The following is a 26,980-nucleotide window of genomic DNA, read 5'->3' as shown; positions in this document are numbered from 1 at the left end:
GAACGAAAGCGTTGCAGCCATAACTGTGTTGCAGATGGAACACCCAGATGGCCTCGCTGAATGCCACCCTCCCCCTCCTTTACCATACCACAAGATTAGACCGACCATGTGGCAGGGGAGAGACGAGGAGAGCGAAGGAGCTTGGCAAAGATGCCACCTCAACGTTGCGACACCACGGCATTGTGTAACTGGAATTCTCGGGAGGGAATGGGTGTTAATGGGTTTGGCGGAGACGGTGGTGGGATGAGCGCTGCTCAAATTACATGATTCGCCATCAAGCCAGGATACTGTAGATTCCAGTTTTGATAGACCTACAGATAAGGCTTTATTTTAGCAATAATGTGGATAATCAATATAGGATTAATAAGATTTCTCACCAGCAGAAGCAATTAGAGCCACATAAACCTCTTGTGCATATAATGATGACTCACTGTGTGTGTGTCTGTATACTGTATATATATGTGTGTGTGTCTGATAGTCATTTCCTATTCCCCTCCGGCTTTGTTTTCCATTCTCTGTTTTTCTTAAAGAGCAACAATTGTTTGTTTTAAGCTAAAAGCCTTTCTCTGCATTATTTGCCACATATCCAGACACGTCAAGACACACACGTGCACACCTTCCTACCAGACATGACTCAATTTTGTGGACTTCCATAATTGCAACATCTGTGCCAGCAGGTGTTACATGCTGGAGTGTGTTTCTGTGGTTTCACTGACACCTGAGACTGACACGCCGCCTTACGCAACATCGCATATGCAGATTCTGTGTATTAGGAAGTTTCACAAAAGTCCCACTTGTCTGCATTTGAATTGGCTTCCATCTACAAGAGTCTCTTAGTTGCTTATTGCATGTATACTTCATGAGCACCAAGCCAGCCCATTTATTTGCAATCAGCACTGGAAATATCACGCTTGACGCAAACACTGTGATCACAGCACAGATGGCAGATACAGGAACAGATAGCGGAAAATACAATTTTTACATCCTCCTTGTTTCCATCCCTGACTTCAAGGAAACAACAGAACTATTCACAATGGTCAACATAACAACGTGAATGCAACTATTACTTGGCGTAGTGACATTTTCACAGTAAGTGGAGTTCACATGATACGTATGTGATTGAGTCATTGCAGTAACATTTCAGCTGTGATTAACAAAATGTCCAAGCTCCACTGCCCCACTTTTGCAATTTGAAGCTATCATACAGGGATGTCTTGTTCAAAGTTCTGCCTTTTTTATTGGCCTGCTGCACATTCTAAAAATGGAATTCAACAAAAGCAATTTTTAAAAAGCAGTAAGTAGACAAAAATGTGTAATCGAACAAAAACATCATTGTAATTTTATGGGAATTAGGTAATATTATTGGAAAAAAATAGGTAATTTTTGTAGTGTGAAGTCAAAATATTTTTTAAAGATATTTTAAAATTCAAATTTTGGGAGGAAAAACAGCTGTATTTTTATGAGAATAAAGTCAAAATATTATCAGAATTAAGTTATGAGAAGACCATTTATGAAGTACTATATCTAGGAAAAGACCGTAATAATGGGAAAAAAGGCTGAAGTAATAATCCGCTTTTTCACCAATATCGCAAAGCTGAGATGTTTTTTTTTCTTCTTGAAATATATAAAACTTCTTAGCATATCTGCATGGATTGGTTTACAAAATATGAATATGACCCTTGCATCCTTTCAGTATGTGTCCGTTGATGGAAAACATGTGGATAATATGTACCTTGCAATTAACAACAGGAATGTGCACAATATGTGGTGCTTATTTCTTCTCTCAGTGGTTATTGTGTTTCCATTTAGTCACCTACCATATAATTAAGGCTACAATAGACACGTTTCAAACCATCAAAATAGTTCAGGTCAATGTATCACATTACAGTTTGCAATGTCAAACCCTGATCTGGCTTGACTCCCCGCCACAAGGTGTGTAGGTGGGATGGTGATATCTGCATCAGCTATGTACTAAATAGTCTGCCATCATATAGCAGAGTGACACCGTGTTACCCATGGTACAGTGCTACGTGTTGACATGAAAACGCTTCAGTGCCTCTCTATCAGAATCCATTATCTCATGTGGAGCATCTATCTTCACATTCCTTAAGAGGTCTGTTGTGAGTAACACTGGCTCATACTGGAATTATAAAGAAAGACAGTTCCTGGAAGTCCATGTGTAGAGAAGCGTACCGTTTACTGGAAAACATTAATATCCTCCTTAATATATTATCTATTGTGATTATGTTGTCTGAAAAATGGTAATGGTAATGATTTAATTTTATTTGAACATGCATCCGGTTACAATGGAATACATCACATAAATCAATTCACAGTTCCACATGTCCAAAAGGAGTAGGAAGAAACAAAGCTTATTTAATCCTACCCACCCATCTGTTATTTTTACAATCTGTTACTGTTAATTTAGTTTACTTGCTGCATTCCTGGTATGATTTTTTTTTACAAATACAGAAGTATAAGATAATGTAACCATATAGTGACATAATGATGATTTTTTATGACCATAACAATAATGATCATAGAAGTAACCTTGTTTGGTCTAGAGACAGTGCCACTGAGGAAAAGAGAGGAAGCCTAACTGGAGGTTGCAGAGATGAGGATGCTGAGGTTCTCATTGAGAGTGACCAGGATGGATAGGATCAGGAACAAGTACATCAGAGGCCTTAGAGGCCTTAGAGATAAAGTCAGAGAGGCCAGACTGAGATGGTTCTGACATGTCCAGAGGAAAGTTAGTGAATATATTGGTAGAAGGATGCTGCGTTTAGAATTTTGCTCTGCAGACACTGGGGGGCGGATTCACAAATCAAGAGAAGACATTGATCTCAGCTGACTGCTGACATGTGACTCAGATTAGGGTATTCGATTCGTAGCAGTATCGAATGGTTCAGTAGAAGTATAGTTGTACCTCTGATATGTAAAATGTACTGGATTGTATTTTTAGCATCTGTCAGTGTTAGCAGACTCATATCACCTGTATCACAAGCCACTAAAGTCTGGAGATCCAACTGAAAATCGAGGGAAAGCTCCTGATACAAGAAGAGATGTGGTCTTGGCTCATGAACTAACAATGCAAGTGTGTGTTGAAATGGCAGACATTATTTCCACTTTTACCCAACATCTACCTCAAAGCGCCAGGTGGCCAAAGCCCAGCACAAACCCACGCAGCTGCTCTCTTATGTGCCCACGCAAACACACGCACACACACACACACACATACACAAACTGGGTACACACTTTCACAGAACTGACTTTGATATCTCCCTTCTTGAATATACATATCATTAATACACATGCACACACACTTGCATAAGGCTTTATTTTGTATACAGCGGTATCAGAATTAATCGCTTCGTCAAGCTGGGCTTATCCTCACACGTACACACAAATCATGGTATTAGATGCATTAATGCTCGGTGCTCATGAATTTGCATCAAACAGTAATGTGCAGCATCTACAGAGGATTACTCCTGAAAAACTCCTCTGTGCTTGCGCTCTTAAACATACACACACATAAAAAAAAGGTCACAACACATCTCATCACCCACACATTGACACACATTTAAGGGTTAAATACCTTGTTTTGAATCTACACACACACACACACAGTGCCCTGGTAATGCAAGGGTTACCGCAACAGGATATACATAAGGCTGTTTCTACTAGCCGTTTTTCCTGTATTTTTCCCAAGTAAATGCTAATTTAATCATTTAAAAGGTGCCTTTTTATAGAAGCTTATCCACTTGAGCTTTAGCCAGCAAGCATCCCCAGCAGTAGCTTATGATTCTTTGTTCCACTGACATTTTAATTCGGTAGGTAGTTTTAGACTTTGATAGTAGAACTCGGAAAAGGAAGAACGTACTTTTTAACCTCAACCTCAAGCAAACCACTTGCATGCAGCTACTTCTATGCCGCAAAGGGTACGCTCGGTCTCACAAGTGTGGGTGAAGGATGAAAAATTCATACAAATGCTCATGTGGCGAATTGTGCAAAAACATGAGAGGTCCACCAGGGTCGCCTCAGCACCAAGTCACTCAATGAAGAAAGCTCCTTTCCCATTCCCTGTATTCATTTGGCGAGGCATTCGTGCTGGAGTTGTGCAAGAGTGCCCCAACCTCTATCACATTAATTCAATAACATGCTTTTTATTACCCATACTAAGTATTTTAGTATTTCATCTCAATCATGTAGGTTATCATTAAGAATTTGCTAGTAGTGATCCCACTACAGTGAATCTATGAGTTGGTTATGTTGTGTGTACGTGTGCATGTGCAATCAGTCAGTGAAATGTAATGTAAAAAACTTAAATCCTAGAAATCTAAATGAGAAACAGACTCACCACAAACTGCGGTGACCAGACAAGGGATCAATCAAAACTAACAAACTAAATACACACAAACTAATCAGACAGCAAAACATACCAAAGGCCTATACTACAAAGCAGGGTTTCAAGTCTGAGTATCTTGTACGGCAAAGCTGGTGAGGCTACGTCACCAACTTATGCAGATTATGATCAGGGATGCCATATCAGAGCTGACTAATAAGAGTTCAGAGCCTATAAAAGCTGACCAATCAGTTGTCTGGGAAAAAAAATCACTGTTCATTGACAATCCTATGCACTCAAAAAATGAAACATTGACTTTAATACATTTATTTTGTCAACAGGTTAGACATAAGTGTGTTACAATAATTAAAAACAAAAATAATATGTTTTTCTTTAGAATCTCATTCAGACAACATAACTGAATTATGTTGCGTTGCGTTATGTGTGCGTTGACACATTAAATTAATTTATTTGCCCTTGTTTACTTTTTTGACTGTGCTGGAGGGCGGAAAATAAGAGCAAGGATTTACCGGAATCAGACAAAATTCAAGAATTACACAATTAGAAAACTAAATCTGAGACAAACACAACTCAACAAAACCCCCCCAAAATACAAGCAATTCCCCGAGAATTACCCATGGATTCGACATAGACAGCATCCTTGCAGATCCAGTTCATGGAATAATTATTGTTCACAACAAGTGTTATTAAGTTAGTCTTTTAGAATAAGTGTCACAATCCACAAAAGGACAATGAAAATGCAAACCACCCAAACACGCCTTGAGTTCATCTTTTGATGTGTGATGCGTTCTGACATTTGGTATGACTTTGTGCATGATGGTGGTTGGAACTTAGTTTTTTGTTTTCAGACTGAAATGGCATATTATTTTAAAAAGAGGAGGATCACATTTCAAATTGTGCAACCTCGGAAGTCCACTATACGGTACTCTCTCTCTTATATTGTGTGTTCTCACCACAGTGGATCCATAAGTAAGAAAGCCCACCCTTCTTGAAGTTATCCATAGTTGTAATGACTGTAGATATAGAATATTGAAAGATAATATTGTCAGTAACACTGTTTTTTTTTTTGTTGCAGTTAAGACCATATTCAACCCAGCGCCAGCTATCCCTGACTTGGATCCTGAGTTCTACAGAGTCTCTGATGTGTTTTGCTGCAATGAGTCTGAGGTGATGAATCACACAAACACACAAAGTCATATTGTCAGCTGGCAGTTTAATGTATGCAAAATAATAAGAGAACACTGACAATTATAGTCAGATGAAAAGAAATCTCCTGAAGCAATGAGAGCATACACCTTCTAACAGTGATTTTTTTATTTTATTTTTTTATCTTCTGGATCATGACCCTTGTCGGCACATCAGTAGTCCCACTGTCTTTTTTAGACATACTTCACATGCATCCCTTCTAGTTTGAAGATGGCAATAGATAGAGTATCTCCACCCTTTTACAGTCATAGCACCTCACATCTTGGATGTCAGGTGATGACAGATGAGCAAAAGTGGGCGTGGCTAGCTGGGAATCGTAACAACAGCAACAGGGCAGATGTGATTTTTGGTTGAGTCAGCCACCCCTGCTATTTGATGTGTTGTACAACGGAAAAAACGCTGAAAAGCCAGGTGTGTGGACCTGAACAGAAAAAATGGCAAAAAAATGGGACTGATTTGATTATTTAGAGTCTTTGTATTTCATGTTTTGGTTATCATTACGAATTTCAGAGGAGGGACCACATTACAATCATTCTATGACTTGGCTACATTGCGTGCATTCATGTTCGTCTGCATGCAGTTGCACCACCTATTCCAATCATACCACAGGACGCAAAGTATACTGAACTTCAGCACCGATTAAAACCATCACTCGAGCCGAACATTTACTGTAAGTAAATGTACTGCAAGTATGGAGGCTTAAGGGGGTGTGGGTGTACACGCACCCAATTAATCAATAACTTAAATTGACTACTACTAATTTCATTACTTCCCATAATACCGCCAGATGGAATTCATGAACCAATGAATTCATGAACCAATGAACTGCACTGCTGGGAATAATACATTGTGGGAAGAAGTAAAAATAGTTGCTGTTTTTAATTTTAAACTTGTATTGGTACTTTTCTTGTAATTATCATAGCTACATTTTGAGTGTTAAGTCGCCGTGTGATGATTATAGTTTCAGTGGTTTTCGATGACTTGCTTTTTTTGTGTTCATTTTCGGATTTTTAGTGAATGCAAGAATGAAGAGGCATGAACAGGGGGAGATGTGTGTGCAAGTTGGAGACATATACATGATGTGGAGCACTGCTGTTGGTGTGTTTAAAGTTTAAAAACATTGTCAGACTCTGTGTAGATTAGCCTCTGCCCACCTTCATAACAGAGAGGTGTGGCTTGTCATGGTGTCCATCCATCCATTTTCTGTACCACTTATCCTCACGATGGTCACGGACATGCTGGAGCCTATTCCAGCTGTCTTCGGGTGAGATGTGTGGTACACCCTGGACTGGTCGCCAGCCAATCACAGGGCACATATAGACAAACAACCATTCACACTCACATTCATACCTGGACAATTTGGAGTCACCAATTCTTGCCATGGTGTGCAGGCATTAATTATGCAAAAAAATGCACATAATGAAGTAATTAAATTAGTTACTGCCATAATCCCAATTTCTGTATAATATATTTAACATGTATTGTATATTCTAGTGTAAAAACACACACTTCATATTTCTGCCTTTACTGGAACAACGGTGTGTGTGCATGTAAGTGTGTGTGTGTTGCGCTTTTACTTATACCCCAACTTGGTATTTTTCTAGTAACAAGAGGGATTCGGGCAGGTAACAATGATGACTAACAAAACTGTTTTGTTTTTGTTTTTTTTTTGTGCACCTGACAGTACCAGCGTGGCTGCGGGCTCTTTAAGCATTACACTGTGATACACTGTGGTTTATTTTTGAACGGTCCAAGGTCATTGCTCACTTCGACAGATCGCATTCTCAGACCGCCATTTGACACTAGAGCATCGGTGTCAGTCGTGCTTGAGCCCTTGCGAGTTCCATGAGGTTATCTGGGGCACACACAGTCCAGGTGTGTGTATGTGTCTGTATATGCATGTGTGGTCTCACTGTACACGGCTGAGGGTTGACGCGGGAAGGTGGGGCATGGCAGGGATTAAGCGAGACAAAGTGCAGGCACTCTTTGATCGTCAGCCAGCCCGCAATGTTGAAGTGCTTTCCAGAGGGGTGACGTTATCTTTCACATCCATCTGTGGACCCCACATGCCAAAGGTTTCCATCATGACCCCAAATAATACACAAGAAAGAGATCACAGCATCATAGTTAAAATGCTGCATCATTTACCTTAATAGCAACCAAAACCTATAATCTATACTTGGTTTTAATATTTAATACTTCATAATAATAACACTATTTGGTACATCTGGAGAGATCCAGCTTGTTGTTAAAAAATATTTTCATGCTACCATCATTGTATCTGGTTGAATAATGAATAATACAACTATAATTTGTGATTAATATATTGCAAATATACTGATATTTACAGTTATCAAATAAAAATGATTTCAGTATATTTAAAGCTCCTTTATTAATAATATGTGTCAGACATAATGGCCGCTCGTACTACTATATATTTGAGTCATCAGTCTCTTCCAGTCATCATGATTTTCCCTCCGCAGTCTAGGATCCAACCCACGTCGTCGTATTTGTTAGACGACATAATGCGAATAAATGCATTTAGCAAGCTTGTCAGCATGAGCGTGTTCACCTTATTTTACCTTATCAATTATTTTTCAATGTGGACTTCAGCATTTTTACCACCCTAAATATTATTCAGTGTATTAAAACATTTACTTACAATATTTTTTTTTAATTAACATTTAAATTTATAAATGAAATATTCACAGCAATGACACTTTTTTATATTAATTCCTGCATCCTTGCATTTAAAATAAAAGCAAGAGTGTAATAACCATGGGGGCGGAGGTGATTAGTTTCTGTATATTATATATTACACTTTTATTTATTGATAGCTTGCACTAGAATTTGTGAAAATGAAATATTTTCACAATTGCCAGTTATGTAATATTATAAAATGCTATTTACATCTTTAAATACATAAATGTGGAATTCCAAGTACATTTGCTACACATCTGCATTAAGCCCCACCTGAAAATAACATTGCGTCTCTACATTTGAAAAGAGCAGGCTTATTATGGGAGAGATATTGTGCTTCTGGAGTTTCATTTCAATTCCTCAAACATCTGCTTTGTCACCATTTAGTCAGTTTGCACCCAGATGAAGCAGAGCAGTCAGACGGCGTTCCCACTGAACGTCTTAGCGCCACGGAGAGCGCTGACAAATCCAGCAGAGCTGAAAAGAGAAGAGAAGTCTATCTGACGGCACCCAGTGTGTAATTAGAAGTTGGCTCATACTGGAATTACTCACACTAAACAGTGCTTGTAAAAAAAAAAAAAAAAAAAAGACAACAAATTACATTGAAATTGTCATGTTTTGGTATACTCTATTAATCTTACAGTTCTTAATTTATCCCTTCATTATTTTACTTACTGACCTCTTATTTATAAAAGCTGTGAGGATGGCCAATACATTGAATAAAATCATGTCCTTGTGCTACCATCTAGGCTGAGTTGCTGACAGGCTCATCGGTAAATACTGTGGAGGAGGCATGTCGGGCTGGTCGGGAGCTGCTGAGTCGAGGATGCGGCACAGTTATTATCACCTTGGGAGCCCAAGGATGCGTGGTGCTCGACGCGCAGGATGTGTCCTCTAAGCATGTTCCAACAACGGCAGTCACAGCGGTGGACACCACAGTAAGAATGACACACAATTAGAACAACACATTGTGTGACTGGCTCTCATCATCTGCCTCTAGAATTCCATATCACTGTTACTGTATCGTCGGTGCTGATGTGTCATTTTCTCACCCTACCAAAACACTGTACTGACCTTTTCACCCGCTGGAAGCGAGTAGGGAGTTATTTACATTGCAAGATTATTCATAGGATATTCCACTAAATTTTAAATACATACAGGAAGTGAGGATCTATGGAAGTTTACAGTTTAGAATTGATCAAAATTAAGATTGTTTTTCCTTGGCAGAGAATGTCATGTCAGTACCAGTGTGACTAAACCTTTGTCTGATACTGTATTTATATTTAAATAATTTATGATTCACCCAGTTAATTTATGTTGTTTAGGAATTTACCATTGTGACCACCTTTAGATCGTTTATTAAGTAAAGTAAAAGTTCCTTATGAGCATTTTATTAAAACCTTCGGTTTGAAGGGGGTAATTTCCTTGCTTCTAATCGTTGAAAGAGGCAAGTCATGCTTGACTCATTTTACATGGACCTCTGTGGCTTGTTTGCATCAGCGACGTCTCGCTTTGTGTTTCCTGCCGCTGTTGTTTTGGGTTCTGCCACCTTGAATGTGTCATTGATGCAATGGAGAGGCTTGTTAATTATTTGAGTCATTCCCTTAAAGCTGTGGTAACCAACGTTTTTACACCAATGGCCACATAATGAAAAACGAAAGGATGCAAGGGTCACTTTGATATTTTGTAGTTATACAGTATATATTTCAACAAAAAACTGCATCTCAGCTTTGTGATACATAATTAAATATATATATGAAAAAGCATATTAATTATTCTGAACTTCGGGTCTGTGCTCTTTTTTCACATTTTTGCTGTTCTTGTTTTTTAATTATTTTTTTATTTTTCAAATATTTCAACATTTTCTTCTCATAATATTAGCAATTTATCACTTTATTTTTATAATAATAATTTCCTAAATATTACAATATTTTCCTTCATATTTCCCCTGCTACTAATTATTGCTCCCTACAATATTACAAGTTTATTCTTGTAAAATGGACAATATCCTTCTCATTAAAATATCAGTTTTTTCTTCTAAAGTTTGGGTTTTGTGCCCTTCAAATTACTGCAGCTTTTTTCTGTTGTTTTATTTTTCTAATTTGACAACTATTTCAACCTTTTTCTTCAGACTTTATTCACATACAATTTTTACTTTATTCTCACGATAACTTTTCACCAACCGAATTTTCCAAAATTATTTTGTTTTGATTTAAAAAGAAATAATGTTTTTTTTCCTTTAATACTTCCACTTAATGCTACTAAAGTGATGGTAAATTGCAATTTTTCTCATTTAAATAGGTCTTTTTCTCTTGATATTTTGGATTTTTTTTTCCACTAAAATTCCAGCTGTTCCATTTTTGCTGTTGTGTCTGTTAATTTTTAACAGTTTGAATTTTCTGATTTCTTCTTTTTGCCACTTTATTGAAATTAAGATTTAAAAAGAACATATTTTTTCTTTAAAATTTCAACTTTATGCTACCAAACTTCCTCATAATACCACAATTTAAAAACTTTTTTTCTCAATATGTTGACTTTATTCTTGTAAAATTACTGCAATTTTTTTCTGTTGTGGTATTTTAGAATGTGACGTGGCCCAATAAAAAAAAAAATAAAAGCCTCGGGTCACAATTGACCCCTAGGCTACACTTTGGACACCCTACCTTACAGATACCTTTTTTAACTAAGTGATAAGTCATCAAGGGAAAAAGTGAGCAAGTGGAGGCGAGTCTGCGCTTGAATAAAACGGCTTTATCTTCTTGTTTTGTCCAAATCATTGTGACATTTCAGGAACAAAGGGCTCGTTTTCTTGGGAGCTCTATGACCTCTGTTGTGCTCCCACATGGCGAAGTAGACACACATTACTGCCCTTATTATTCACCCCCGCCTCCCACCGTCCCTCATCACCGCCACCATCGTCATCCTGTTCTGTGACTCACCTCTCGGGCCTGCATCAGTCAGCAGAAAGCAGCGCAACCTCGCTGTGGTTAGGCCTGCTGCGTAACCCCCAACCCCCCATCTCCACAACACACACCACCGCTTCTGTTCTTTGAAGGGCCCATAACTTGGAGGGGGTGTTTAACTATTTTGGACACAATAATCCCTCTTCCAGTAAATGCCTTTTACTGGAGTAGGGGGGGAAAAAAAAGGTTGTTATCGGTGTTGTTTGTATTTCTTGAGAGTCTGCTCTAGAAACACTGTGTTTTTGATTACGATCAACCCTTTGGTTGTGGCTGCTCTGCCTTGGTTAAGCAGTGGTGACAAGTTTGAAAGGGTTCAAAAGACGCTATCACTCGTTTAGCGGCACGCTCCATTTGAAAAAAAAAAACTGCGGTTGTGATATTACGCTACGGTGCCTCAGTCTCTACACAGTAAGTCTCATGCGGTTTCTTCGAAATGTATTTTCCATGCTATTGCATACTGTGATGTGTAAGGATAGTCGATTTTCTATTGGTTCTATTCTATGGCATTTGAATGCTCTGCATGCATGGCTGATTGAGGAATTCACTCCTTTTGGTTTCTCTTCTTTAGTTAGAGGAGCGCAACTTCCTGCCAACACGCTCTGTCCTGGCAGTCATTGGTTTGTTTTTTATATATAAATTGATGAAAATGTCTTGGTTTTTATTGTAATTTTAATTTATTAAATTAATTACTAAAATTAATTAAAATTAATAACTTGCTATTCTGTGTAGCAAAAAACACACAACAATTGACACAGTTAAATCTCTGATGCTTCCTGAGTTGAAGTCTGATAAAATCGGGACGATTAAATCAAATTTCTTTGTTGTTTGACAGTGATGACATTCATTGATCACCCTTGAACACGCTGTGTCGGACCAAAAATTCTAACAAAAAAAGCATCTGAAAATCCTTTAAACTTGAACGCTACACGGACCGGTGTTGAAATTACAGCAAAGGGTACACAAAAGTTAAAATTATAAGACAATAGTCATGAGTGTGGAAAGGGCCTGTTGGTTTAAATGTACAGTAATGTACAGTAAAAAAAAAGTACAGTAATCCCTTGTTTATCATGCTTAATTGGTTCCAGACCCAATGGTGAAAAGTTAATTTCCTTCTTTAAAAATTTAATATTTTCATAGTTATGGCATGGTAAACTTGTTTACAATCTTCTAAATACATTTTTAACATACTTAACTCCATCTAGACATGTAATAACACCATTATAGTAATGTTTATATTTGTATTACCTAATATAGTAGCCATAATCTGAGAAAATAAAATGTAATCTTCTATGGAAGCTGAATAGATGGCGGACAGGAAGTGACATCAGGGGTTCAGAGTTGAGTTTAGCTTGCTGTAGGCTATGGCCACACAGTAACCGGTATTATTACTATGATGTTGTTATTATTATGCCTTCTGTGAGATAATTTAAACCTGCATATATTTACAATTGCTAGGTGGTCATAATGAATTATACTTCATTTAGACATTTTTATGTTTGAAAATGCTTCATTTGGGCAAAAAGTCTGAATCGTGATGTAGTGAGGGACGACTGTATGACCCTAAACCTGTTTTCTATGGGTACTGTTTTATATCAGGGTATTGAGTCAGAGTCATCACGAGTTAAATAAAAAGCAAACCCACATACTTCTTCACTTTGTTGTAAATTGAACACAAGCAGTATCTGTTTTGTGTAGACCGTTAGATGAAGCTATAGAACACACAGGCATATTACTTTCCCAAGACTTGGGTGGCCGTGATTTCCTCTCTTCTGTTCCGGGAGGTCTACCCCGAAAGGTAGACCTCCCCATCTAAACCAGACATTACAGCTGCTACACAGTCGGTCTAGACGATCACATTAGTCATCGTTGTATCTCATGACCGGAGAGTTCATGGAGCAATTGAAAGATTCCTTCCTCGAAAAAAAATAAATGTTGATATGCATTGCTTTCCTATACAGAGCGCAGTCTGGGTGAGGATGACACAAAAGTGTCCCATCACCTTGTTTTAATGAATTACATGAGTACAACTACATCCCTTGCTACTATGTCTCACGTTGTGGATCAGTGTGGAAGACAAAAGCGTGAAAGATTAAGCCTGCAGATGGATCAAAGATGCAAGAAGGCTAATTGGTCCAATTAAGGGTCTTTTTGATCTGCTGAACAAGCTTCCTCCCTTGTTGCTTCCATGGAGTCAGTCGTCCCCGGCTGTTTGGAAGCTTCCGGACATAGAAGCCACTGTGAGTCAGCATTGCCCCCTGAGTTGGTCTCTGCTCTCCCCAGGGTGTCTTTCATTGACAAAGGCTGTAGCTTCAGGAGTTGGCACCATCTGTCATAGCAAAAGGGAGTTAAGATCACAGGGGGGCCTCCTGGGGGAGTGAGGAATACAGTCACTGGTTCTTCAACCTCTGTGAAAAAATATTTTCCAGTGGAGATTTTCATGGAAGGTTTCTTCTCTACACTTAACTAAAAATTGCAATTGAATTCCCCCAATCAGGCTGCACGGTGGACGAGTGGTTAGCACGCACGCCACACAGGTAGAGGACCTGGGTTCGATTCCCATGGAAAGTTTCTTCTCTACACTTAACTAAAAATTGCAATTTAATTCCCCCAATCAGGCTGCACGGTGAGTGAGTGGTTAGCACACAGGCCACACAGGTAGAGGACCTGGGTTCGATTCCCATGGAAGGTTTCTTCTCTACACTTAACTAAAAATTGCAATTTAATTGCCTCAATCAGGCTGCACGGTGAGCGAGTGGTTAGCACACAGGCCACACAGGTAGGGGACCTGGGTTCGATTCCCATGGAAGGTTTCTTCTCTACACTTAACTAAAAATTGCAATTTCATTCCCCCAATCAGGCTGCGCGGTGAGCGAGTGGTTAGCACACAGGCCACACAGGTAGGGGACCTGGGTTCGATTCCCATGGAAGGTTTCTTCTCTACACTTAACTAAAAATTGCAATTTCATTCCCCCAATCAGGCTGCGCGGTGAGCGAGTGGTTAGCACGCAGGCCACACAGCTAGGAGACCTGGGTTCGATTCCCCCATCGAATCGCATCTCTGTGTGGAGTTTGCATGTTCTCCCCGTGCATGTGTGGGTGGGTTTTCTCCGGGTACTCCGGTTTTCGCCTACATTCCAAAAACATCCAAATTGTCGATAGAATGTGAGTGTGAATGGTTGTTTGTCTATATGTGCCCTGTGATTGGCTGGTGACCAGTCCAGGGTGTACCCCGCCTCTCGGCCAAAACACAGCTGGAATAGACTCCAGCATATTTTTACACTTGTATGACAGTAAAAGTAATATACTGTGATTAGTAAGTACAGTATGAGTACGTGCTTTGAGGCCATGCCAGAAAAGAAACACTGTTTCATAACTATGAATTATTTTACCTGTTCTGAACAATTGTGTACTCCAAGTATAAAAAAAAGTACTCAAATCACAAATGTCTAACCATTTGCACAATAAGACTTGTCAGAATGACTCGGCATTTGTTTTTTTGTCTTTTTGTTTTGTAATGTTGAATATTATTGGTGCGTTGCTGGCTTTAATTAATGGTATGAACCTGGCTTAAACCGCTTGACTTCGAATGTTCTTTCTCACAAACACATCTGTCATCACAATTTCAAACTTCAGGCAGAGTGCCAGCAGAGAACAGGCACAAGAAAGTCACAAAGGTCAAGAACCGGCACGAGCGTCACTGTTCATCCGCGGCAAGCGCTTGTGTCATTTGATTGACAGGCCTCCAGATCTAACCTTCACTAAAGTGTGTCGAGGGCAGCAGCAGTGGGGCTGAAGGGGAGGGGTGGGCATGCATGTCAGCCCTGTTGAGCTTCATGTGATCCATCTTTTAGCATCACTCACATGGTCGTCTTGGAGACGGAGATCCTGGTAGCGAGATAGGGAGTTACCACCTTGCCAAGCACAATGTCTTGGCTCGTTTGTGGTGACGCAAAAACTAGACACCTGATTTTCTCTACCGAGCTGTGATTTCTACTTCCTCTCCTGGCTCTGCCTCTGTCATCGAAGAGGACCAATCGTATTGATTCAGTAAAATGTTCTATTCTGCTGTATTAATGGAATTTTTATGACTTTGTGCGCTATTTCTAGTTTTACTTTTTGATTATTTATTTTATGCACGGTCACCATTGTCATTAATTATTTGCAAGAAGAATGATCACATTCATTAGATGACACATTCTATTCTGCTTTTATGACACTGTGGACTATTTCCAGTCAGACTTGGAATCATTCTGATTATGTATTTTATGCAAGGTCGCTGCTCTCATTAATTAAGCAATCTCATTGAATTATAACTAATTAACATGTTTTTATGACGTACACAAATGTATCCCAAGAGAGCAAACTTGCTGTGGGTTTGACTTTTGGATCATTATGAGTCTTTGTATTTTATATTTCTATGATAAAGTGTGTCATCATTACGAATCTGCAAGGACCGGTTGCATTCTTGTTATTCCATGACTCCGCTACCTATCTGCGTGTGCATGGAATTGTGCCAGGACCTAGACAACCTCTTTCAATCATGCCAAAAGAGAGGAAGCGTGCGCTCAAACTGGCCAAACGTACCATGTTTTAGATGTTAAGAGGGTCCAGTCACGATACGACTGGCCTTAATTAAACGTGGATGAAAAGCTGGATCAAACTGCAGATAGAAGAATTTACGTACTTTTTCTATGTCACTTATCCTGACGAGGGTCGTGGCAATATGCGGGAGCTGACTTTGGGCGAGAGGTGGGCTACACCTTGGACTGGTCGCCAACCAATCACAGAGCACATATAGACAAACAACCATTCACACTCACATTCACATGTGTGGTCAACATATAACGTTAGGTTAATTTATTCATTAATTAATTTTCTACCACTTATCCTGGAGCCTATCCCAGCTGTCTTCTGGCGAGAGGCAGGGTACACCCTGGACTGATCACCAGCCAATCACAGGGCACATATAGACAAACAACCATTCACACTCACATTCATACCTATGGATAATTTGGAGTCGCCAATTAACCTAGCATGTTTTTGGAATGTGGGAGGAAAACGGAGTACCCGGAGAAAATCCACGCATGCACGGTGAGAACATGCAAACTCCACACAGAGATGCCCGAGGATGGAATTGAACCCGGGTCTCCTAGCTAATTGTTCATTTAAATTGCCCGTATGAATGCATGTGAATGATTGTAAGTTTATGTGATTGACGATACCACCTCTCAACCAAACTGGGATAGATTGTGACATGTGCAGTAGAAAATGAATAAATAGAATACTGCTAAAATAACACTATTGCTGCTGAACTGTTTTTATTCTCTTGACGCAGTCGACTTTGTAATTTGTAATTGTAGTCAAGTCCACCGAAAAGCTTACTGAACATGTTAAACGGCTCAGGCTTCTAAGAATATGGACTCGGAAAATCAAGATGTTTTTTTTGCACCTGACTGTTATAGTTGGACAAGCTAAACAGTTAGTCTAACTGGTATTGATTTATTTACATTTGATTACATTGGTCATTAAATTCAATTACAGCATGTGAGAATGTGTGGTATCGCTTTAACAATTGCACATTTACATGCATGCTGATTGCACAATTTTAATAAACAAGTTTGATAACACATTATGTACATACAGTTGGAGGCTGTTTATTCTTTGTGTATATTTTCATTTTTACTTGTCCTATACTGTCTGGCAATATGGCTGCCGTAGTAATGTAATTGCCTGCAATGGCTCAATAATAGAAAGTGTCAATTCATGAGTGGCATCACTTTTGCTACGCAGTGGCCCGGCCCAGCTACCAGACAGGAGACGTAAACACAACATGGGTCCCAACACGGAAATCCAACAAGCCTGTGAAATGTTTCAGCCGTGATCTCACTCTTTCCAGCATCTCTCCAGTCCAGGAGTCACACCCGTAGTGTGGACCAGGAAGAGAGTGGATCCTTTTTAATTGTATCACATGCCTTGTATTAAAATGAAGTAGCGTTGTCCATTAGCTCTGTTGTGTATCTCCTGTATTCCCGTATCTCGAACCCTTGTCATCGCAAGTCATACCCCCCACAAACCTGTTCTGACAGCGTCATTAGCAAGGCCCTGAAATGGTTACTCTGAGGTTGAAGGGGGGGGGGTGACAAGAGTGCAATGAAGTCTTCTGAGAGTGATGAGTAATGAAGTGAACTTGTGAGAACCAGTGTGTAGGGGAGAGAAAAAGGGGATCAGGGTGGGGGGGGTTGTGGTTTTACACGAACAGGTCGCAACATGCCATTGTGCCTTTTCCCATCAGTTCGACCCTTTGGCACCCCATCCCATCATAGCCACCAACACCCCCCCTCCCCTTCCAGGGTGGAGACAGCACATTCCATCTCTATCAATGGTTGAGACATGCATCATGGTCCAACACTGTTGACAACTATGGCTACAGCTGCTTAAGTGTAATTAACAAGGCACTTATAGTATTCTTTATTCATTATTTCTTTTTAAGCAATGTTGCAACACATCTCCAATTTATATTAGACAGTCTAAATATCACAGGGCAGCATTTTATGAAAATAAGTGGACGCTGAAATGTGTCCACAATGTGTAATATTAATAGACTGTCAAAGGGTCATGTGCCATAGCACCCCCTACCGGTGACGGCTTTCTGAGTCGACAAAATCATCTCCTTTAGGTATTTTACTATTGGTAATTTATTCATAGTTATATAAATTGTCCAAATACGGTTGAGGTACTGAAAATAGTTATTCCTAAATTGTAAATGCCACTGGTATTATATACATGACTGTAGTATGTGTGTACTGTGAAAAGTACAGTATTATCCAAGACAGATAACATTAAAGCACACATTGTTCCATTATGTCTTCTCCTCAGGGTGCAGGAGACAGCTTCATTGGAGCGCTGGCATTTTACATGGCTCATTATCCCACCATGCAACTGGAGGAGGCGGCCCGGAGAGCAGGTCAAGTGGCAGGAGTGAGCGTGCAGGCCATGGGCACGCAGACGTCTTTTCCACATAAACAGGATTTAGCAGCTGAGCTTTTTTGAGAGCAGAAATACAAATATGGATCTAACCGGAAGTTAGATTTTTAGATTTTTTTTTAATTCAATAATGCTGCTTTTGAGCCATCTCATCAACTATTGAAGGACAATAATGATGTACATACGTATATAGAGCATACAGAACAATAACTTCAATGCACAATGAAGCTGAAGAATTCATTCTAATGTTTTTATTTGGAATAGTTTTACAGATTGCGACATGGTGACATGAACAGGCACAAAACTCACTTTGTCATTTATGTTTTTGAATGGTTCTAAAATATAGAAATAACAAAATACATGGCGGTGATGGCATGCCAAATGAATAAATATTTTATATCAACATGGAAGTTTGTTTTGTGGTATTAATTTCTGGAAATCATCCTACCCGGGGTATAAACAAATATGACAATGTCTTTTAGAAAGATTACAGGTTAACTGTCCATATATTCCGGCCCATTTTTAGATGGATCTGATTTTCCTCTTCTCAAAGAACAGGACGTGCTTGTTCACTGCAATAAGAGAAAGCAGATTATAAATCTGGAAAGACATTGAAGGTCCAAAGATGTGAACAGTCCATCTAATGGTGGGTTTATTTTAACAGCGACAGACAGACTACATCAATCAAAAATCCAGAAAAAGAGCATGAAATGGATGTAATCAATGGGGAAACCCTTGGTGGCAAGCACAAATGTCAAAGATGAGCCCATAACCACTTCTTACTGGTTGGTAGGGGATCAAATCAATCAGGTCACATGTTGTGCTAGGACCTAGCAGCTCTGATGTTCATACTTTGGCTGTGCCTCCTTTTGTTACACTTTATCCAATGTATTTTACCCACATGGCTTATTTGTACTAAGAACTTTTTGTTGCTTTTCACTAATAAACACTGTTAATTGTATCTTAGTTCAGTCTCTGCTTTGGGGTTGCTAATCGGAAAAGTCTCACTCTGTTAAAGTAAGCTTACCATAAAAATGATTGTTTTGTCTTGTAAAGGGGTTCAAATGACAAAGCTAGCAGGGGATGAAATATTGTACATAACCTGTGATTGTTACATGACATACCTCACATATTCCCAAACAAAATGTTGTGTGCTAGGTACAATACATTGGTTATTTTTATATTGTGATATTTCTACTGCCTCAAGATTTCATGGAAAGTTGCTAAATATTTTCAAAGGGCGCCAGCATCCACGGAGGACACGCAGTGGAGTGAGAAAGTGGAGCAGAGAGACGGCACTGACGCATTTTTCTTATATAATCGACACTACGACCCTATGCATAGAAAGGGGTGTCCAAACTTTATCCACTGAGAGCCACATACTGAAGAATGATAGGACCCGTATATAGTATGCATGTCCATAATAACCTATCTTGGCTTTGTGATGTAGATGTAGTATGAATAAATCACTTTTTTTCTGTCATATTTAAACTCTGCTACTTATTTTCCTCATAATATTAGCAGTAATATTTTTTCATGTTTTTGTATTCTGCTGGGTTTTTTTTTTTTTCATTTTCTCCTGGTTAATTTTATTGATGTACAACCTAATTTTCCAAAATCTGATTGTATATGGCAATTTTATGTAATGCATACAGTACTGTCACATAGTAGTGGGTAGGGGGGCGTTCTTTGACATTCCAGTACTTCGTGACAGCCCATTGTTTGGCCACTCCTTCATGGTGATTTCCAACAATCACTGTAGTCTTACATAACATTTATTCTTTACTGGAATAGTACACACAATGTAGGTGTAAATTGCTTTTAATGATTGGTCGGCATTGCCAAATTTGGACGGAGGACTGGGAATCTGTCTGACACTTGGTGCTTCAAAATAAAAAGGTCAAGTAGAGCAGCATTTTGATTTATTTCAGCATGTACAGTAAACTTATTTTGGAATTCCTGAGATCATTGACAGTGTTGCCCCTACCATTATTAGGAGCATACTGGTTCAGAAATCATCAAGATGACATGTTCTTCCTCCTCCTAACATAAAATGCATTTGTACTGCCAATCCAATTTGTTATTTAATGGCTGGTTGCCTTGAATTTAAGATTTATTGATCTTAGTACTTTCAGTGCAGCTGTTGTTGAAACCAAAACTAACCACTGGCACACTTACTTGTGACTCGAGCAAAGAGACTACAGCAATCCGTAATTTATCACAGTTAATTGGTTCTAGACCCGACCATCAGTGAATTTCTGCAAAGTAGGATTCCTTATTTATAAATATTTTCATAGTTACAGCAGAGAAACCTAATATACATTTCTTTAACACTATTAAAGGTCACCTCGGGTTAGCCAATATGGGTGACAAAATAAGCCATTTAAAACATAAATAAGACTCATGCTGTGTGTTGCTATATACGTATGTGTTCTAAGGGAACAGAGTGAGTGGTGGACAGGAAGTGATGTCAGGGATAGGAGTTGAGTCTCATCTTGCCAGGCTACAACAGTAGCTTGTGTTTTGGTGAGGGCAATATGTGAGCTAATTCACACCTAACCCTAACCCAAATGTGTCTTCCTGTTAAATACTCGATTTGACAAATTACTTCGCTCATATATCGCCTCCTGTCTCATTAAAAATATACAATACATACATGATTGTATCATCTTAAGCTGCCTTGCTGTCGATGCTAACAATATGTGACAAACAATCGCATCTTACCTAATGGATCGTTTTTGCGCAGTACCAGTTTCTCTCTAAGACGATTCCTCTTGGTGTTGAAACAGTAGCCTGTCCCGGCAGCGCTCACCATCTGCACCAGGATGGTCCTCGAAGAGTACACAACATAAGCACTGCATTCTCGCTTTGGGTGTAAAAATGTAGAGTTAATCATTACTTACTTGGATTTTGCCTTGGCCACTGTAAAGAAAGAAGAGACCGTCAGATGGTACCAAGCGTGTTCATGTTTCATACCTTTTAAAGGGGGGAGCGACAATTCGCGTCCTCCTTATAATGTTCAATAACCATGCAATGAGAACGTATCGAAGACAAAACAAGCACGTTCTGTTTTTTCCTGTTTCGCTGAATAGAACAGATTAGCATATATGCTATCTTGGAAACGAACTCGCTGATAAAAAGCGTTGCTAGATTACGTTTCACACATCCTTGTTATATATCCTTGTATATGGGCACCTTATATAAGTATTGAATACTCACAGTTGACTGAAGTAAGGAACATATTTCCAAAAAATCAGCAAGGTTTATTAAATACGTGGTAAAAAAGCATTACTCTAGTTTCCAAACTCGTAAGTCACATTGAGACATACACTTCCGGGTCAACGATGACGTGAGCTTTACTTCCGCTTCCGTTCGGCAACGCGTTTTTCACCAGAGTTCGAATAAACAATTTGAAACAAATACACAGTATATGATGGATTTAAAACCTAGATATTCGTTTCAATTTGAAAACTTTGAATTAATGAATAAAAGTTACAATAATATTGTAAAAGACTGAAATATATGAATTATACCAACCTTGTTACAAAGTGACGTCTTCAATGTTGCAAATGAAATGTCGAAATAATACAACCTAATGATAGAAACATTGTCTCTTTTGCATTAGAAAAATCAGCCTGTAGGAAAACAACATCTTTTTCAAAGTCTTACCAGATAAATGTGTCTTTGAAGTTGTATTTCACAAATATTCATTTGAAAATTTTATGGCACAATGAAAACCAGGACATTTGATCTACAAAAATAGATCAAATAATTATTTCCCACATTTGGCAGTTACATACAAGAACATTGCTGATGAAGGTGGGAGAATGTATAGCCAAAGTATTGAACAAAAGAAAGTCATTTATTTTTTTACGGATGGTAACTCAAGATTGTGTCTTCATGCTGAAGGGATGTGTGGATTGTAAGCTTCAGACCAATAATATGATTAGAATGTTTTTTTTTCTTTTCTTGTCCTTTCACAGTCAGATGTTGTTGGTTGCCATAACAGCAGATGAGCATCTGCTGGGAATTCCTGATCGAGATGGAGTTGATTCAGCTGTTTTATTGTTGGTATGATGTTATCATTTTCGTTTTGTTTTTTTTGTTGTTTTTGTTTTTTTTTTTTTTAAATCAAGCAGACCATCTTAAAATGGCCCAGATCAGAACTTAACTTAGTGCTGCAGCTCACAACATTGACTGATTGATCTCAGCAAATAGGTAACTTAAAATGACTGCATGGCCATCAGGTTTCTGGTTGAGTTGGATTTACATTTTTGCTGAGGTAACATAAATAACTTCTGCATTTGTAATGGGTATCCAACTATCTCTCACTTGTGTTGCTGCCTTTCCATTCGCTCATTCATCTCACTTCTCCTCTATATAACTGTGCAGATGTCTTCTCTCCGTATTGCTCATTTGTCTCGCTGTCCACTCTCCGACTATCTTTCACTCGTCTCACTGCCCCATTTCAGTATCTCGCACTTATCTCCCTGTCCTCTCTGTATCGCTCACTTGTGTCGCTGTCCTCCCACTGCATCTCTCACTCCTTTCATTATCATCTCTCTCAGTATCTCTCGCTCGTGTCGTTGCATTCTCCCTGTATCTCACTTGTTTCTCTATTCTTTCCCAGTAACGGTCGCTCATTTATTTGTGTGACTTACTTGCTTTTGTCCACTTTCGTCTGTCTCTGTATTTTGTGTTGCAATTGCACTATTTCTTCTCTCATACAGTATAAAGACATGCAAAACATACACAACAAGATGAGGCCAGGTACTGTCACACACTAAAAGAAACTCTGGACCCACTACACCAGGGTATGGTCTGACAATGGCTCTTAGAATCTCATCCCAGTATTCTAACAGCAGTCAGAATACCTCTAGCGAGCACACTCTTGTTTCAAAAAAAAAAAAAAAAGCAGATAGTGGTCCTGCTGTTAAGTTGCACTGGCCTGTTTCCTGGTATTTCTTCCATGCTTTTGACAATAGTGTAGACACAGCAAACCTTCTGGCTGAGTTTCATGAATTAAACACTCACATTCTCAGTAAATGCAAGAGACTGTTCTGAATCAACCAACCTTTTTGGGACCTTAAAGATAAAACTGTGCTGTCTGACATTCACTGTGGGACCCAAGGAAGAGGGGTTTAATTTTCCCCGCACAGCTTATCTTCATTAAGAAAATGAGGGTTGCGTCATGGTTCCACTTGTGCATACTTTGCATACAAACAGTAAATAGTCAGACTCATCTAATGGAGCTAAAATGAGCCGTGTTTGTGCACCCAGTGGGAAGGGCTGCTGGCTGAAATGAGCATGGATGTTATTGGACAGGCTGAGCTCTGTAACCAGGCAGCTGTCAGGATGTGTGGAGGAGCTTGCGTCACTCTGGGTTAATTTTGAGAAAAAGAGGCTGAGACCACTTGCTTCAGCTCCATTCCTCCTCCCTACTCATTCAGCACTCTACAAGCACTCCGGACATTAGCTACACTTTTCTTGTCCTACTTCATAGCACTTTCACTCTTTCAACCTTTCTTCCACACTCGTTTGCCATGTGACCCAAAGATGTATTAGATGTTTTTAAAACATGAGGTTGTGTGGACACCCTTCTTTTCATAAATGGACATAGGGGAATATGTGGTTTTACAAATACATTGCTACATGTGGAAAAGGTCTAAAAAAGAAAGCATTTAAGTATTTATTTCATTATGCATTTACTGTTTAATCCTCACAAGAGGGTTGCCACTGGGGCGCACCTCAATCACTGTGAACCACTGTGGAATCCTGGTGCCAGCATTTGCTTGTAACGGGGCTCAATTAGTGATAGTGCTACGAAAACACAGCATGAACACACTCATTTGTTAGCACTGCCCCCTCCCTGTGAAATATGTAAATCGGGGATGTCCAAAGTGCGGACCCTGGGCAATTTGTGTACCACATTCTTATAGGCCTGTGAACCGCACATAAAATATAAAGTAAAAAAAAAGCATCAAGAAAAAACAAAGTTGTAGAAGAGTTGATACTGCCTTACAGATCACTTACACACATACACTGATAGTTGAATAATAAACAAATACAGTAACTTCTGATTCATTGTCTTAAAATGACAGGGACTGGAAAGCTAATCAATTCTTACAGTAATGCCATATTTTAGCATTTTTTGTGTGCGTGTATTAATTCTACACTTAATTTGCATGTTGATAACAGTATTATTTTAAATCCGCTGGGCTACTTTATGAAGGCACAAAAACTTCTGAACCTAACATAACTGTAGCTGCAACAACAATGCCTTGCTGTTCTTTTGACTTATAATAACCCATTAATAGTAGGTGATTTGGTGACTCATATAGTCTCAGGCACTCTGTCATAGGCAACAAGCAGCATGCACTTCTTCATAATTTCCAAGCTTTTGTCAGAACCTAACTATGTATTTTTTCTATGGCTGGGACTAATGACTTATAATGGGATTTTCCCCCTCTTAGGTTATATAATGTTTACTGTTCTAAACAGCATGTTTTTTTACGTTTGTAGCCAGAGTATGGTACGATCAAAAGGGAGAGATATTTTGATGGTGCAGCTTTGAACACAAAAGGTTTTACAAATTAAGGGCCAGTGATCTCACATTCTTTTATTTGTGGGAAAACCTGCCATTTTTTATAATCTCCATAATTTATTTGTAGAAAATATATCTCATTGGTAAAGCTTGAGTTGCACAGCAAATAGCTTGAGGCAAACTTGAACTTGCTTCAGGAATTGTTATTTATATTCCGCGAATCAGCTTGGTCTTTACCCCATTACTCACACATCACAAACCAACAGGAGATTATCAGACCAAATGCCTGACTCACTCACGGTGAAACCAAAACAACAGTAACTTGGGGTGCTGTGATCAGGGTTTCATGCTGCCGATTCCGATACCGGTCATAACCCGCAGGGTTATAAATGTGTTTGTGATACTTGTATGGTCTATTGGTACATTGTGGTAAATTGTGCAGTTAAACTGTATGTTCCACATGTGTTACTTTATTTGGTTGCACTGTGAGTGAGTGATCTCCTGTTGGCCTGTGTTGACTATGACTATGGATGAAAATGTCAAACAAATTAATTGCAAATAAACAGCACTTCCTCCAGCAGATTGATATTATTGCAGAGTGGCACCACAGACACAGCCCAGGCTTGATTAGAGTGTCAAAAATAGACTACAAATAGATTTTTATACATACAATATGTATACGTTAAGCATGAGCAGTGTCACAAGATCTTGATTAAAATATTACATTTTGTTTTGTTTAGAAAAAAGCTGTCTCGTGTGCTAATAACAATAAACATATCATGGAAGTTTCAGACAGAGGCAGGACTGGAACCACACATCAAATGCTTTACACACAATATAAACCTTGCAATCCTACCTGCACTTGGCAGTTAATTCAAAGGTGGTAAGTGTCATGTTTGGCAGGTAGGTCGTTGCGTTGCGACCCCAAGATGTAGAGAGCAGCACCAAAATGCAGATAAAGAGTATTTCTTCTAAAATGATTGCAGATAAGCAGAAAAAAAATGGCAATTGACCAAATAAAGCAAACAAATGACAATGAACCAATAAAGGAAGGAGCACACACCTGAACTAAATAGAAGGGAGTGAAATTAGAAACAGGTGTGGGAGATAGGAAAATGGAAAAAAAGGCAAGACAGGAAGTGAATACAAAAATAAGAGCATCCAAGGACAAACTAAATTAAAAAGGGAACATAAACACACGTGACAGTAATTCTACATTTGATCAAACTTATTTAGGTTTTGTCAGATCAAGTCACGATCACTGCACATGAATTATAATTACAAAACATAGATTCGAAATCACCCATTCTAAGTCTACAGTGTGTGACTGAGATTTGACAGTTCATGTTCAGTTCGCAATGAGATTTAATCTCATTCTCCTTTTTGTGTATGTAAATCCATCATTTGCATTCAAACACATATTTGACTGCATTGTCTGCATCTTCTGTGTCATTTATAAAATATGCATTTACAAATCATGTGACCAGGATGTTATGTAATCCTCATTTACATTCATAAAACCAGTAATAGCCGTCAAGTGTGAATTGTCCTTCTTACATGCGTAAATGTGAGCAAATGTGTCATGCATGATGTCATGCAGTGATGTGCATCACGTTGCTACGGTTACACCAGAGCTTTCATGGTGACGCGCTCACACTGAATTTCTGTAGAGGCAACAGGTCTGTGAAGTGGACCCCGTTGGGCTTGAAACCGTTGAACACAATCAACAGTACATCAGAAATGATGAAATTAAAAAGTCTGTTAGTTCTTTTGTATAACATTTGTTATATAGTAGCCATATACGTATAGGCTCACATTAACACGTCAGCTGTATTTAGGTATCTTAGCTACTCCTAGTCACCTGGTATGATGACTATACAATGACCAGCTACGATGCACAGTTGTCCATGCTGACCACGGCAATGTTACAAAACAGGCAGCTAATGTGTCCTCCTCCCATCTGTCTCTATTTCTCTGTGTTCCATGACGCAAACCCTGAGTGGGAGTGGATAAACCTTCTGCTTCCTGAGAGGACTGAGTGGGCTGCTGCCATCCGCTGTGCATGCACCAGAAATGGAGGCAGAGATGGAGGACCAAGGAGGAAAGAGGAGGAAAAGCAGGAGGGGATGGATGCATCTATGGGGAGACATTTGAACAAGAGTGGAGTGGAGTGGACTGGGGTGGAATGAGGAGAGACAAGTGAGTGAGATTATAGGATAG

General features: G+C 39.1%; 3 protein-coding genes across 5 annotated transcripts in view; 1 reads left to right on the top strand and 2 right to left on the bottom strand.

Moving 5' to 3' along the window:
- The window catches only part of rbks (ribokinase), a 30,686-nt gene extending 11,017 nt beyond the window's left edge, over window positions 1–19,669 (top strand). For all 3 annotated transcript variants that reach the window (XM_058089948.2, XM_058089950.2, XM_058089951.2), the window contains 3 exons: window positions 5,439–5,530; window positions 9,019–9,207; window positions 18,109–19,669. In XM_058089948.2, the coding sequence (XP_057945931.2) occupies window positions 5,439–5,530; window positions 9,019–9,207; window positions 18,109–18,282 (455 nt within the window). In that variant the 3' untranslated portion in view covers window positions 18,283–19,669. The remainder of the gene's footprint in view (window positions 1–5,438; window positions 5,531–9,018; window positions 9,208–18,108) is intronic.
- The window catches only part of babam2 (BRISC and BRCA1 A complex member 2), a 94,458-nt gene extending 68,721 nt beyond the window's left edge, over window positions 1–25,737 (bottom strand). Inside the window, exon 1 of the mRNA XM_058089944.2 lies at window positions 25,617–25,737. The gene's annotated coding sequence lies outside the window, so the exon portion shown is untranslated. The remainder of the gene's footprint in view (window positions 1–25,616) is intronic.
- mrpl33 (mitochondrial ribosomal protein L33) lies at window positions 18,539–21,579 on the bottom strand. The gene is made up of 4 exons (XM_058089956.2): window positions 21,436–21,579; window positions 21,120–21,138; window positions 20,941–21,047; window positions 18,539–18,788 (listed from the first exon to the last, which is right to left on the bottom strand). Exons 1-4 carry the CDS (start codon window positions 21,455–21,457, stop codon window positions 18,739–18,741), a joined length of 198 nt encoding a protein of 65 aa, XP_057945939.1. The 5' UTR covers window positions 21,458–21,579; the 3' UTR covers window positions 18,539–18,738.
- Window positions 25,738–26,980: the final 1,243 nt, after the last annotated feature.

This window comes from Doryrhamphus excisus, linkage group LG14 (genome assembly GCF_037039965.1).
Source record: "Doryrhamphus excisus strain RoL-2023G ecotype Guam linkage group LG14, RoL_Dexc_Guam_v1.1, whole genome shotgun sequence".
Classification (NCBI taxonomy): Eukaryota; Metazoa; Chordata; class Actinopteri; order Syngnathiformes; family Syngnathidae; genus Doryrhamphus; species Doryrhamphus excisus.
The sequence above is the reverse complement of the archived record's forward strand: the minus strand, read 5'-3'. Positions and strand labels throughout refer to the sequence as shown.